The following is a 14987-nucleotide window of genomic DNA, read 5'->3' as shown; positions in this document are numbered from 1 at the left end:
TTTGCTTTTTAAAACTTTGGTCAATTTCATTATCTCAAAAAAAAAGATAACAAGGGAGCTCCCAACACCATCACCATTTAAATAAGCACTTCACTGTCAGCAGTCTGGGGCCACCCACAAACCCCACCCACAAACCCCACCCACAACCCCAGCAGGGGCAGCCAGTCACACCAGCTTTATTGGAGGCACTTTGGGCCACAAGTTTTGCAGGGTCCACTCCTCTCAGCATCCTCGTGTGGCAAAGTTTGTTGGGGGAAGAGCGGCAGGGCGAGTGGGCTTGCTACCCCTGCCCCACCACTTCCCACAGCAGTCTGGTCAAGGCCTCCAGTGCCACGGCCTGGGTCCATGCTGCCGTCTGTCCGTCCACTCACTTCCCCCATCTGTCCATTAGCTGCTCTCTCCCCGTCACGCCTCCCCCGCTGGCCCGCACCCTTCGCCGGCCATGCCAGGCTCGGGACACCAACCAGAGCTGCTGCATCTCCCAGGATGCAGCAGCAGATGCAGATGCAGCAGATGATGCAGATGCAGCAGCAGCAGCAGATGCAGCAGCAGCAGATGCAGCAGCAGCAGCAGATGCAGCAGCAGCAGATGCAGCAGCAGCAGCAGCAGCAGCAGATGCAGCAGCAGCATATGCAGCAGCAGCAGCAGATGCAGCAGCAGCAGCAGCAGATGCAGCAGCAGCAGATGCAGCAGCAGCAGATGCAGCAGCAAGCAGCTGTAGCCGCTCTCCCCGCATCGCTGGTGCTCAAGCCTCCGTCGGTGGCGCCAGCAGTGGCGCTTGGGCCACCGTGGAATTGGTGGCATTGGTGGCATTGGTGGCCCCGGCGGTTGCGGCGGCGGCGGCGGTGCCGACAGCGGTGGTGCCGGGGGCCCCGGCGGTGGTGCCGGCGGTTGTGGTGGCGGTGGTGCCGGTGGCGGCGGCATCGGCGTCCTGCCGGTGCTCCTCGTGGTGGTAGTAGGCGTGGAAGAGGCGCTCGTGTGCGCAGGCGGCCATGGCGGTGTAGGTGTGCAGCAGGAGGAGCGGGAACCGCGACGTGAAGTAGGAGACAAAGTCGTCGGGCACGGCGCCCAGCGTCTGCTGCACGTCGCTCGGCAGCTCGCGATAGTGGTGCTTCTACAGCGGCAACAGCAGCAGCAGCAGCAGCAACAACAGCAGCAACAGCAGCAACAACAACAGCAGCAACAGCAGCAACAGCAACAACAGCAGCAGCAACAACAACAACAGCAGCAACAGCAGCAGCAACAACAACAGCAGCAGCAACAGCAGCAACAGCAACAACAGCAGCAGCAACAACAACAACAGCAACAACAGCAGCAGCAACAACAACAACAGCAGCAACAGCAGCAGCAACAACAACAGCAGCAGCAACAGCAGCAACAGCAACAACAGCAGCAGCAACAACAACAACAACAGCAGCAGCAACAACAACAACAGCAGCAACAGCAGCAACAGCAACAACAGCAGCAGCAACAACAACAACAGCAACAACAGCAGCAGCAACAACAACAGCAGCAACAGCAGCAGCAACAACAACGACCTGAAGTTGGTGGCTGTGCTGCACGCGGTCGGCCAGCCCCCGTGCAGGCAGCAGCTAGGGTTGGTGGCTCACGCTAGCACGCGCACGCACCCAGCAGAACTCCCCCCCCCCCCCCCCCCCAGCCGCAGATATCGGAGGTTCGCTCGGTTTCCTAGATCATGGCGGTGGGGCAAGTGGGGCGAGTTTAGATTTGTATGGAAAGGGAGGCCGAAGTGAGGGGAACTTCCCCTGGCAAGCGCGAGGTCCTCTCCTCCCACACGAATAAACAAACACTCGCTAAATGCGTTGGCCAAGCATCTCTTATACACAGGGGATCACAGAGCTTGGGCGAGCGATGGTAGCGCCGCTTCTCACGGAGACGCAACGACCAGGGACACACGCAGCAAACAGCGGCTCTGGGGGGGTGGGGGGGATTGCATGGGGAGGGGGAGGGGGGGGAGGGGGGGTTGCATGGGGGGGGGGGGAGGGGGGTTGCTCAGAGCCCCGAGCAAGCGGTGGGGAAATTCCACATTCCCGTGGCGAGTGGCGACCCGGGCCGAGTGAGGCCTCACCTTGTTGCGCATGGCGCGCAGAAGGTCGCGCACAGAGCTCCCGCGGTACGACCGGAACTTCCTCAGGTCTGCGGGGACACGGGGACGTGAGACACGGGGACGTGAGACACGGGGACGTGAGACACGGGGACGTGAGACACGGGGACACGGGGCTATGAGACACGGGGACGTGAGACACGGGGACGTGAGACACGGGGACACAGGGCTATGAGACACGGGGCTATGAGACACGGGGACGTGAGACACGGGGACATGAGACACGGGGACGTGAGACACGGGGACGTGAGACACAGGGACACAGGGCTATGAGACACGGGGCTATGAGACACGGGGACGTGGGACACGGGGACACAGGGCTAAGAGACATGGGGCTATGAGACACGGGGACACGGGGCTAAGAGACACGGGGCTATGAGACACGGGGACGTGAGACACGGGGACGTGAGACACGGGGACACAGGGCTATGAGACACGGGGCTATGAGACACGGGGACGTGAGACACGGGGACGTGAGACACGGGGACACAGGGCTATGAGACACGGGGCTATGAGACACGGGGACGTGAGACACGGGGACACGGGGACATGAGACACGGGGACGTGAGACACGGGGACGTGAGACACGGGGACGTGGGACACGGGGACGTGAGACACGGGGACGTGGGACACGGGGACACAGGGCTAAGAGACATGGGGCTATGAGACACGGGGACACGGGGCTAAGAGACACGGGGCTATGAGACACGGGGACGTGAGACACGGGGACGTGAGACACGGGGACACAGGGCTATGAGACACGGGGCTATGAGACACGGGGACGTGAGACACGGGGACACAGGGCTATGAGACACGGGGACATGAGACACGGGGACGTGAGACACGGGGACGTGGGACACGGGGACACAGGGCTAAGAGACATGGGGCTATGAGACACGGGGACACGGGGCTAAGAGACACGGGGCTATGAGACACGGGGACGTGAGACACGGGGACGTGAGACACGGGGACACAGGGCTAAGGGACACAGGGCTAAGAGACACGGAGACGTGAGACACGGGGACACAGGGCTAAGGGACACGGAGCTATGAGACACGGAGACGTGAGACACGGAGACGTGAGACACGGGGACGTGAGACACGGGGACACAGGGCTAAGGGACACAGGGCTAAGAGATACGGGGCTATGAGACACGGGGACGCAACACCCAGGTAAGAAAACGGCGGCTCTCGTGGCTCCAGCGGAGCGGTCCGCTGGAGGCTGTGGGGGCGTCACGCACCGGTCTGCAGCGGCGGCGTGATGCGGGAGCGCCAGTCGTCGTGCACGACGCCGCGGCCGCCCCTCTCCAGCGCCCGCACCGCCGGGGACTCCAGCGGCTCCTTCTCCAGCCGGTCGCTCACGTCCTGCACGCGGCACGGGGGGGGGGGGGGGGGGGGGGAGGCGAGGTGAGGGGGGAGGGGGGAGACGGAAGTAGGGGGGGGAAGGTGAGAGTGAGGGCGAGGTGAGGGGGGGGGAGACGGAGTGGGGGAGGGGGGCGAGGTGAGGAGGGGGGAGACGGAGTGGGGGGGGCGAGGTGAGGGGGGGGGGCGAGGTGAGGGGGGGGGAGACGGAGTGGGGGAGGGGGGCGAGGTGAGGAGGGGGGAGACGGAGTGGGGGGGGCGAGGTGAGGGGGGGGGGCGAGGTGAGGGGGGGGGAGACGGAGTGGGGGAGGGGGGCGAGGCGAGGAGGGGGGAGACGGAGTGGGGGGGGCGAGGTGAGGGGGGGGGCGAGGCGAGGAGGGGGGAGACGGAGTGGGGGGGGCGAGGTGAGGGGGGGGGCGAGGTGAGGGGGGGGGAGACGGAGTGGGGGAGGGGGGCGAGGTGAGGAGGGGGGAGATGGAGTGGGGGGGGCGAGGCGAGGAGGGGGGAGACGGAGTGGGGGGGGTGGGGGCGCCACCTGGAAGAAGTGGAGCTGCTTCTCGCGGCTCCAGAAGAAGGGGTGCTTGAGGGCGCGGGCGGCGCACGGCCGCCGGGCGGGGACAGCCGCGATCATCGACCCGATGAGGGCGCGGGCGATGACGCCGTCTGGGACACGCATCACACACACGCATCGCACACGGATCACACACGCGTCGCACACGCGTCGCACACGCGTCGCACACACACATCGCACACGCATCACACACGCATCGCACACGCGTCGCACGCATTGCACACGCACGTCACACATGCGTCACACACGCATCGCACATACATCGCACATGCATCACACACGCATCGCACACGCATCACACACGCATCGCACGCATCGCACACACACGTCACACTCACGTCACACACGCGTCACACACACGCAGGCGTCACAAACACGCGTCGCATGCAGGCGTCAAACACGAGCGTACACGTGTCACGCACACGCGGGGCGCGCACTGCGTCGCAAACTCGTTATGCACACACCACCCACGTGACTTAACTACTATTAATTACATCTTTAATTCACTTACATATTTAATATAATAATGACTTGTTCAAGAGGGGTCCTGCTGCTGCTGCTGCTGCATTGCGCTTTTATTTCAAGATGTTTCATTATTCACGTGGGGGGAGAAACCCACGCCTTGCGCGAAGGGGGAAACGCTCGATCCCCTAACGGATGGGAACACGCGGAGACGAGTCGACACGCCCTGCCGTGCGCCGCCTGGGGCACGGCTCCTGCTCCTCGACACCCACCCGCGGCGAGAAGAAAGGGAGTGTTTCACACCCCATCCACGCGTGACCCGCCAACCCTCGCCTCCACCACCAACGCCGCCGCCGCCGTCGCCACGGCCACCCAACTGTATAAATGGCGTCCCGTGAATACGTCGCTGGCGCTGGGTGAATACGGCACTAGCGCGCGGTTAAGACGGCGCCGGAACGCGGTGAATACGTCGCTGGCGCTGGGTGAATACGGCACTAGCGCGCGGTTAAGACGGCGCCGGAACGCGGTGAATACGTCGCTGGCGCTGGGTGAATACGGCACTAGCGCGCGGTTAAGACGGCGCCGGAACGCGGTGAATACGTCGCTGGCGCTGGGTGATTACGGCACCGGCGCACGGTTAAGACGGCGCCGGAACGCGGTGAATATGGAGCTGGCGCTGGGTGATTACGGCACCGGCGCGCGGTTAAGACGGCGCCGGCGCCGCGCGCTCACCGTGCTCGTCGGGCGCCAGCTGCTCCATGCTGTAGACGCCGGCGAGGATGTTGGCCTGGCGGTGCAGGCGGTCCCCGAAGAGGTGGCGGCCCCCCGACAGCACGAAGTAGAGCACACAGCCAGCGGAGAAGATGTCTACAGCACATGTCTGGGGGGGGGGGGGGGGTGGTGAGTGAGTGGTGAGTGAGTGGTGAGTGGTGAGTGAGTGGTGAGTGAGTGGTGAGTGAGTGAGTGGTGAGTGAGTGGTGAGTGAGTGGTGAGTGAGTGGTGAGTGAGTGGTGAGTGAGTGGTGAGTGAGTGAGTGGTGAGTGAGTGGTGAGTGAGTGGTGAGTGAGTGGTGAGTGAGTGGTGAGTGAGTGAGTGGTGAGTGAGTGGTGAGTGGTGAGTGAGTGGTGAGTGAGTGGTGAGTGAGTGAGTGGTGAGTGAGTGGTGAGTGAGTGGTGAGTGAGTGGTGAGTGAGTGGTGAGTGAGTGGTGAGTGAGAGCACGAAGTAGAGCACACAGCCAGCGGAGAAGATGTCTACAGCACATGTCTGGGGGGGGGGGGGGGGGGGGTGGTGAGTGAGTGGTGAGTGAGTGGTGAGTGGTGAGTGAGTGGTGAGTGAGTGGTGAGTGAGTGAGTGGTGAGTGAGTGGTGAGTGAGTGGTGAGTGAGTGGTGAGTGAGTGGTGAGTGAGTGGTGAGTGAGAGCACGAAGTAGAGCACACAGCCAGCGGAGAAGATGTCTACAGCACATGTCTGGGGGGGGGGGGGGGGGTGGTGAGTGAGTGGTGAGTGAGTGGTGAGTGGTGAGTGAGTGGTGAGTGAGTGGTGAGTGAGTGAGTGGTGAGTGAGTGGTGAGTGAGTGGTGAGTGAGTGGTGAGTGAGTGGTGAGTGAGTGGTGAGTGAGAGCACGAAGTAGAGCACACAGCCAGCGGAGAAGATGTCTACAGCACATGTCTGGGGGGGGGGGGGGGGGTGGTGAGTGAGTGGTGAGTGAGTGGTGAGTGTTGAGTGAGTGAGTGGTGAGTGAGTGGTGAGTGAGTGAGTGGTGAGTGAGTGGTGAGTGAGTGGTGAGTGAGTGGTGAGTGAGTGGTGAGTGAGTGGTGAGTGAGAGCACGAAGTAGAGCACACAGCCAGCGGAGAAGATGTCTACAGCACATGTCTGGGGGGGGGGGGGGGGGTGGTGAGTGAGTGGTGAGTGAGTGGTGAGTGGTGAGTGAGTGTGTGAGTGAGTGGTGAGTGAGTGAGTGGTGAGTGAGTGGTGAGTGAGTGGTGAGTGAGTGGTGAGTGAGTGGTGAGTGAGTGGTGAGTGAGAGCACGAAGTAGAGCACACAGCCAGCGGAGAAGATGTCTACAGCACATGTCTGGGGGGGGGGGGGGGTGGTGAGTGAGTGGTGAGTGAGTGGTGAGTGTGAGTGAGTGAGTGGTGAGTGAGTGGTGAGTGAGTGAGTGGTGAGTGAGTGAGTGGTGAGTGAGTGGTGAGTGAGTGAGTGGTGAGTGAGTGGTGAGGGTGAGTGAGAGCACGAAGTAGAGCACACAGCCAGCGGAGAAGATGTCTACAGCACATGTCTGGGGGGGGGGGGGGGTGGTGAGTGGTGAGTGAGTGGTGAGTGAGTGGTGAGTGAGTGAGTGGTGAGTGAGTGGTGAGTGAGTGGTGAGTGAGTGGTGAGTGAGTGGTGAGTGAGTGGTGAGTGAGAGCACGAAGTAGAGCACACAGCCAGCGGAGAAGATGTCTACAGCACATGTCTGGGGGGGGGGGGGTGGTGAGTGAGTGGTGAGTGAGTGGTGAGTGGTGAGTGAGTGAGTGGTGAGTGAGTGGTGAGTGAGTGGTGAGTGAGTGAGTGGTGAGTGAGTGGTGAGTGAGTGGTGAGTGAGAGAGCGTGGTGAGCGAGTAGTGGGTGAGAGACGGAGTGTGTGGTGAGTGAGAGAGGCGGAGTGCGTCGCAGCAGTGGCAAAAACAAAGATCCCCCGTGTAGCCTTAACGGGCTGTCGGGGAAAGTGCTGTTGACGAGTAGCAGCGCCTACGCAGGCCGGCGCTGTGGGACACGAGGCGGTGAGTGTGGCCAGCACCACGCCCGGCCGCCTTTGTCTCCCCAACGGCGACGTTGACTTCACACCGCACTCCGTCGCTTGGACAGGCCGACGCCGGTGAGGGGAGTGGCGGTGGGGGTGGGAGGTCGCGGTGGTTGGGAGGGTTTCTCTCCGTGTTGGCGTTTGTATCCGTGTTGGTGTTTGTCGTTGTGTTGGCGTTTGTATCCGTGTTGGTGTTTGTCGTTGTGTTGGCGTTTGTCTCTGTGTTGCCGTGTGTCGCTGTTGGCGTTTGCCGCGTGCCACGCACCGGGCTGCAGTCTTGCGTGAGCAGCTCCGGCGCGATCCACCCCTCCGTGCCGGGAATCCCCGATCGCAGGCTGAAGCTCTGCCTGCCGGCCGACAGCTTCTTGCAGAGGCCGAAGTCGGAGATGAGGGCCTTGATGCGGCCGTGGCCGCTGGGCAGCGACAGCAGGATGTTGTGGGGCTTCAGGTCCCTGTGCACTAGGTGAGGGGGGGGAGTAGGGGAGGTGGGGCACAGTGTGGGTATTCGTAAGGGTGCTATAGGAGGGTGCACAGAGGCAGTGCATCTGCCAGTCATCTCAGCGAGTCAACCCATGACACCTAGGTCTGTCCCGTGGCATCCGGCCAGCAGGGAGCCTTCGACACTTCCAAGTGCACCTGGCCTGGCACAGGCACCGTGGTGACCTCTCCCGTAGTGGCGAATTTGCCGGGTATTGGCGAGCGTGAGTGTATGGGGAGCGGTGGTGCAGCGGTTAGCGCCACGCTGCGCTACAAACCCCACGGCCCGGGTTCGGTTCCCGCTCACGGCCAACACCAGTGACGATTACCTGAAACGGTTCTGGGCCTCCCCTAGGTCAACTAGGCCTCAAATGAGTACCTGGCACGGTGTGTAGTAAACATCGCCACCAAGGGAGACAAAGGCGGTCATTGGGCGTGGCGCTGGCCCCCCACCCCCTCGTGCGCCGTGCCGGCCTTCACAGGTGGTGCTACTCACGAACGGCACTCGCCCCTACAGCCTGGCACTGTGACGCGGTGTGACGCGGTGTGACGCGGTGCGGCTGACCTGTGACAATGCGCGGCAGTGTGACATGGCAGCACACCTTGTGGCGCGGTGCAGTTGGCCATGACAGTGCGGTGAGCGGTGTGTGGCATGGGGCGTGGTGCATGGTGGGGCGTGGGGTGTGGGGTGTTGGGCATGGTGTGGCGTGAGCTTGGCACGGTGTGTCGTGGGGTGTGCCGTGGGGTGTGTCGTGGGGTGGAGTGTGGGGTGGGGTGTGGAGTGTGGTGCATGGTGTGGTGTGTGGTGTGTGGCCGTACCGATGTTGAGCGAGTGGAGGTGAGCCAGGCCGGACAGCGTCTGCTGCAGCAGCGTGACCGGGTCGAGGCCTCGCCGCTCGAAGGCCGGGTCCAGCACATACTGCGTCACACAGCATCACACACACAGTGTCACACACAGCGTCACACACACAGCGTCACACACACAGCGTCACACACACAGCGTCACACACAACATCACACACACAGCGTCACACACAGCAACACACACAGCAGCACACACAGCGTCACACACAGCACACACACAGCATCACACACAGCACACAGCGTCACACACAGCATCACACACAGCATGCAGCACCATGCACAGTAGCACACACACAGCGTCACACACAGCACACAGCGTCACACACAGCGTCACACACACAGCAACACACACAGCGTCAAACACACAGCGTCACACATTCGCTCACGGCATCACACACAGCATCAAAGCTCGCCCGTATAGCCTGAACAGACTGTTGGGGCGAGTCCAGCGTCTCCCCCCCCCACCCCCCCCCCCCCCCCCCGCACACCCCCCCCCCCCACCTCGCGCAGAGTGGCGGCGCACAGCTCGGTGGCGATGTACTGGAACTGTCGGTCGCGCTCCGTGCAGAAGTAGCGGATGACGTGCGCGTGCTCATCTGACTCGCGCAGCAGCCGCACCTCGCGCTCCGCAAAGCTGAAGCACTCGGGCAGCAGGCGCTTCACCGCCACGGCACGCCCGTCAAACCGGCCCCTGGCGCCGGGAAACACGCCACGCACGTACACAGATACACACACACGTACAGAGATACACACACACATACACAGATACACACACACACGTACACACGTACGCAGATACACACACACGTACAGAGATACACACACACATACACAGATACACACACACGTACACACGTACGCAGATACACACACACGTACAGAGATACACACACACATACACAGATACACACACACACGTACACACGTACGCAGATACACACACACGTACAGAGATACACACACACATACACAGATACACACATACACAGATACACACGTACACACATACACACACACACACGTACGGACGCACACGTACGGACGCACACGCACGTACACAGATACGCACACACACACACGTACACACACGTACACAGATACACACACACACGTACACCACACACGTACACACACGTACTGTCATGATGGCTGTGATGGTGGCAGTGACGATGGCTATGACTGTGGCTGTTGTGACGATGGTTGTGATGATGGCTATGACGATGATTGTGATGAAGGCCGTGACGATGGCTATGAAGATGGCTGTTGTGACGATGGCTGTTGTGACGATGGCTGTTGTGATGATGGCTGTTGTGACGATGGCTGTTGTGACGATGGCTGTTGTGACGATGGCTGTTGTGACGATGGCTGTTGTGATGATGGCTATGACAATGGCTGTTGTGACGATGGCTGTTGTGACGATGGCTGTTGTGACGATGGCTATGACGATGGCTGTTGTGACGATGGCTGTTGTGATGATGGCTATGACAATGGCTGTTGTGACGATGGCTGTTGTGACGATGGCTGTTGTGACGATGGCTATGACGATGGCTGTTGTGACGATGGCTGTTGTGATGATGGCTATGACAATGGCTGTTGTGACGATGGCTGTTGTGACGATGGCTGTTGTGACGATGGCTATGACGATGGCTGTTGTGACGATGGCTGTTGTGATGATGGCTATGACAATGGCTGTTGTGACGATGGCTGTTGTGACGATGGCTGTTGTGACGATGGCTATGACGATGGCTGTTGTGACGATGGCTGTTGTGATGATGGCTATGACAATGGCTGTTGTGACGATGGCTGTTGTGACGATGGCTGTTGTGACGATGGCTATGACGATGGCTGTTGTGACGATGGCTGTTGTGATGATGGCTATGACGATGGCTGTTGTGACGATGGCTGTTGTGATGATGGCTATGACGATGGCTGTTGTGACGATGGCTGTTGTGACGACGGCGCCCCACCTGTAGACGATGGTGCCCTCGGCGCCGTGGCCCAGCACGTGGCGCGGGTAGAACGAGATGCTGCCCACACGCGTCTCCTCCTCCTCCTCCTCCTCCTCGCCCGCCTCCTCGTCTGGGGAGCGGCAGCAGCAGTAGCAGTAACAGTAGTAGCAACAGTAGCAGCAGTAGTAGTAGTAGCAACAGTAGCAACAGTAGCAGCAGTAGCAGTAGTAGCAGCAGCAGCAGCAGTAGTAGCAGCAGGAGCATTTGTAGTAGCAGCAGCAGTAGTAGCAGTAGTAGTAGCAGTAGTAGCAGCAGTAGCAACAGTAGTAGCAGCAGTAGCAGCAGTAGTAGTAGCAGCAGTAGTAGTAGCAGCAGTAGCAGCAGTAGTAGTAGTAGCAACAGTAGTAGCAGCAGTAGCAGCAGTAGTAGTAGCAGCAGTAGTAGTAGCAGCAGTAGTAGCAACCGTAGCAACAGTAGCAGCAGTAGTAGTAACAGTAGTAGCAACAGTAGCAGCAGTAGCAGCAGTAGCAGCAGCAGCAGTAGTAGCAGAAGTTGCAGCAGCAGCAGTAGCAGCAGTAGCAGCAGGTGGCAGTGCAGCATTGGGGGGCGGCACAGCACAGCGCAACACACCACCATCCCTGCGTCATACCTCCATGCACCGCATAACATACACCACGACACACCACGGCACATCACAACACTAAGCACCACACCGCCACACCACCACAACACATCACAACTCTACGCACCACACCACCACACCACCACAACACATCACAACTCTACGCACCACACCACCACACCACCACAACACATCACAACTCTACGCACCACACCACCACACTACCACAACACATCACAACTCTACGCACCACACCACCACACCACCACAACACATCACAACTCTACGCACCACACCACCACATCACCACAACACATCACAACTCTACGCACCACACCACCACACCACCACAACACATCACAACTCTACGCACCACACCATCACACCACCACAACACATCACAACTCTACGCACCACTCCACCACACCACCACAACACATCACAACTCTACGCACCACACCGCCACACCACCACGACACATCACAACTCTAAGCACCACACCACCACAACACATCACGACACATCACAACTCTAAGCACCACACCGCCACGGCACCGCAACACACCACACCACACGGCGACCGACCGCGAGTGGTGGCGTCGCCCTCACCGTCGTCGCCGCGATCGCCGGCGCTCCCCTCCGCGACGGCGCCGGGGGCCGTGGCACCGCCAGAGTGACGCAGGCGTCCCGACTGCAGCACACACGCACACACGGGTCAGCACCACACACACATGCACACACGCACGCACACGCACACACACACACGCACACACGGGTCAGCACCACACACACACGCACGCACACACGGGTCAGCACCACACACACATGCACACACGCACGCACACGCACGCACACGCACACACACACACGCACACACGGGTCAGCACCACACACACACGCACGCACACACGGGTCAGCACCACACACACATGCACACACGCACGCACACACACGCACACACACGCAGATGCAGACACACGCACGCACACACACACGCACACACACACGGGTCAGCACCACACACACACGCACGCACACACACACACACGCACGCGCACACACGCACACACGCACACACATGCACGCACGCACACACACGCACACACGCACACACGGGTCAGCACCACACACACACACGCACGCACACACACGCACACACGGGTCAGCATCACACACACACACACGCACGCACACACACGGGTGAGCACCACACACACACGGGTCAGCACCACACACACACACGCACACACGGGTGAGCACCACACACACACGCACGCACACACACGCACACACGGGTCAGCACCACACACACGGGTCCCCATACGCACACGCAGGGTGCAGCACCACACGCCCACACACACAGAAGGCAGCAGCAGCAGCATGGCAGTGAGGAAGTGCGGACAGGGAGTCACGCGGGGGTGGGGGGGTCGGGTGTCACGCGGGGGGGTCACGCGGGGGGGTCACGCGGGGGGGTCACGCGGGGTGGTCACGCGGGGGGGTCACGCGGGAGGGTCACGCGGGGGGGTCACGCGGGGGGGTCACGCGGGGGGGTCACGCGGGGGGGGTCACGTGGGGGGGTCACGTGGGGGGGGGGGGGCACGCAGGGCGCCGCACCCCCGGGGAGCGGCCCAAGCGGTGCCGGGGTGAGTCGGTGGGGCGCCGCTCTCCCCCCCCCGGGGAGCGGGGGGGCAGCCGCGATGAGGAGGAGGAGGCGGACGACGACGATGAGGAGGAGGATTGTGACGGAGCCGGGGAGCCGGGCGCCGCCAGGGCCAAGGCCTGCGCTTGCGCCAGCAGCTGCAGGCGCTCCTCCAGGCGCTCCTCAAGCTGCTGGCGCTGCTGGCTCTGCTGCTGCTGCTGCACCGTCTGATAATACATCATTCACTTGTAAGGCCCCTACCACGAATGTCTCAATGGGCGTGATGGCGGTATCGCTATGAGTATGTCTGAGTATCGCTATGCGTACATGTGTATCTCTACGTGTGTGTATCTCTACGTGTATGCATCAGCCAGTCATCTCGGTCATCTCGGTCAGTCGACCCGTGGCACCTGCTGGGTCTGCCCCGTGACCTCCTGCCAGCGGGCAGGAGGTCACGGGGTGTGTGTCACTTAGTGGCGAATGGCGGTTGTTGTTGTATCTCTACGTGTGCGTACCTCTACGTGTGCGTTTCTCTACGTATAAATGCGTATCCTTGTGCGTTTCTCTCTCAAATAAAACCGGGTAGGAGCGTGACACCGATCTCGAGGGTTCGGGTTGGGGGTGTTCAGGGTTGGGGGTGTTCGGGGTGGGGGGTGTTCGGGGTTGGGGGTGTTCGGGGTGGGGGGTGTTCGGGGTTGGGGGTGTTCGGGGTGGGGGGTGTTCGGGGTGGGGGTGTTTGGGGTTGGGGGTGTTCAGGGTGGGGGGTGTTCGGGGTGGGGGGTGTTCGGGGTGGGGGGTGTTCGGGGTTTGGGGTGTTCGGGGTAGGGGGTGTTCGGGGTTGGGGGTGTTCGGGGTGGGGGGTGTTCGGGGTTTGGGGTGTTCGGGGTGGGGGGTGTTGGGGGTGGGGGGTGTTTGGGGTTGGGGGTGTTGGGGGTGTTGGGGGGAGGCTGACCCTGGGGTAGGTGACGAGGAAGGCCACCCATCCGGCGAGCAGCACGGAGCCCAGCAGCAGCACGGCCACGTCCCTCGACACCGCGGGGGGGGGCTCCTGGGGGGGCCGCGGGGGGGGGGGGGCCCGCCGCGGGCGGGGGGCCCGGCCCGCCCCCCCGGGCGCCGCCACCCCGACCGGCGTCCCTCTCGGGGGGGCGAGGGCTCTCCGCCGGGGTCCTAGGGGAGGCCCCGCACGACAACAAGCGGCGGTGACGTCGCCGCGGAGCGTGTGCCAGGCTGGGTGCGCTTCAAGGCCACGTGAGTTGTGGCTGGCGGGAGGTCACGGGACAGACCCAGGTGCGTGGCCGCATGACGGCATAAGAACAGCGGCACCTCATGCACCATCGTCGTCGTCACTTACACCATCGTCACCACGAATCGTTAACCATCTCCACCACCACTTTCACACGACCACCACCACCACAACAACAACATCGTCACCATCTCTACCAACACTCTCACACCACCACAACACCACCACCACAACAACACCACCACCACAACAACACCACGACAACAACACCGTCACCATCTCTACCACCACTCTCACACGACCACCACAACAACAATACCGCGAACACTCACACCACCACTCTCGCACCACCACAACAACACCACCATCACAACAACACCACGACAACAACACCGTCACCATCTCTACCACCACTCTCACACCGCCACCACTATCTTCACACCACCACTCTTACACCACCACCACAACAACACCGCCACCACTATCTCCACCACCACTCTAACACCGCCACTCTCACACCACCACAACAACACCACCACTCTCACAACACCACAACTACACCGCCACCACTATCTCCACCACCACAACAACACCACCACTCTCACACCACCACAACAACACCACCACTCTCACACCACCACGACAACACCACCACTCTCACACCACCACAACAACACCACCACTCTCACACCACCACACAACACCACCACTCTCACACCACCACAACAACACCACCACTCTCACACCACCACGACACCACCACTCTCACACCACCACAACAACGCCACCACTATCTCCACCACCACAACAACACCACCACTCTCACACCACCACAACAACACCACAACTCTCACACCACCACGACAACACCACCACTCTCACACCACCA

The 14987-nt window shown here is 61.4% G+C and overlaps 1 protein-coding gene across 1 annotated transcript in view; it reads right to left on the bottom strand.

Annotated features, from left to right (window-relative positions):
• Positions 1–656: 656 nt before the first annotated feature.
• LOC133358802 (serine/threonine-protein kinase/endoribonuclease IRE1-like) overlaps positions 657–14987 on the bottom strand; it is a 27708-nt gene continuing 13377 nt past the window's right edge. The window contains 14 exon segments of the mRNA XM_061577250.1: positions 657–1114; positions 2090–2157; positions 3366–3489; positions 4022–4149; positions 5252–5399; positions 7570–7763; positions 8601–8700; positions 9147–9336; positions 10613–10724; positions 11826–11907; positions 12831–13082; positions 13808–13927; positions 13929–14000; positions 14002–14022. Of these exon segments, the coding sequence (XP_061433234.1) occupies positions 746–1114; positions 2090–2157; positions 3366–3489; positions 4022–4149; positions 5252–5399; positions 7570–7763; positions 8601–8700; positions 9147–9336; positions 10613–10724; positions 11826–11907; positions 12831–13082; positions 13808–13927; positions 13929–14000; positions 14002–14022 (1980 nt within the window). The 3' untranslated portion in view covers positions 657–745.

The sequence above is a fragment of the Lethenteron reissneri genome, chromosome 63 (genome assembly GCF_015708825.2).
Source record: "Lethenteron reissneri isolate LAM-NWPU_2019-01 chromosome 63, ASM1570882v1, whole genome shotgun sequence".
Taxonomy (NCBI): Eukaryota; Metazoa; Chordata; class Hyperoartia; order Petromyzontiformes; family Petromyzontidae; genus Lethenteron; species Lethenteron reissneri.
Note: the sequence above shows the minus strand (reverse complement) of the source record. Positions and strands in the feature narration are given on the sequence as shown.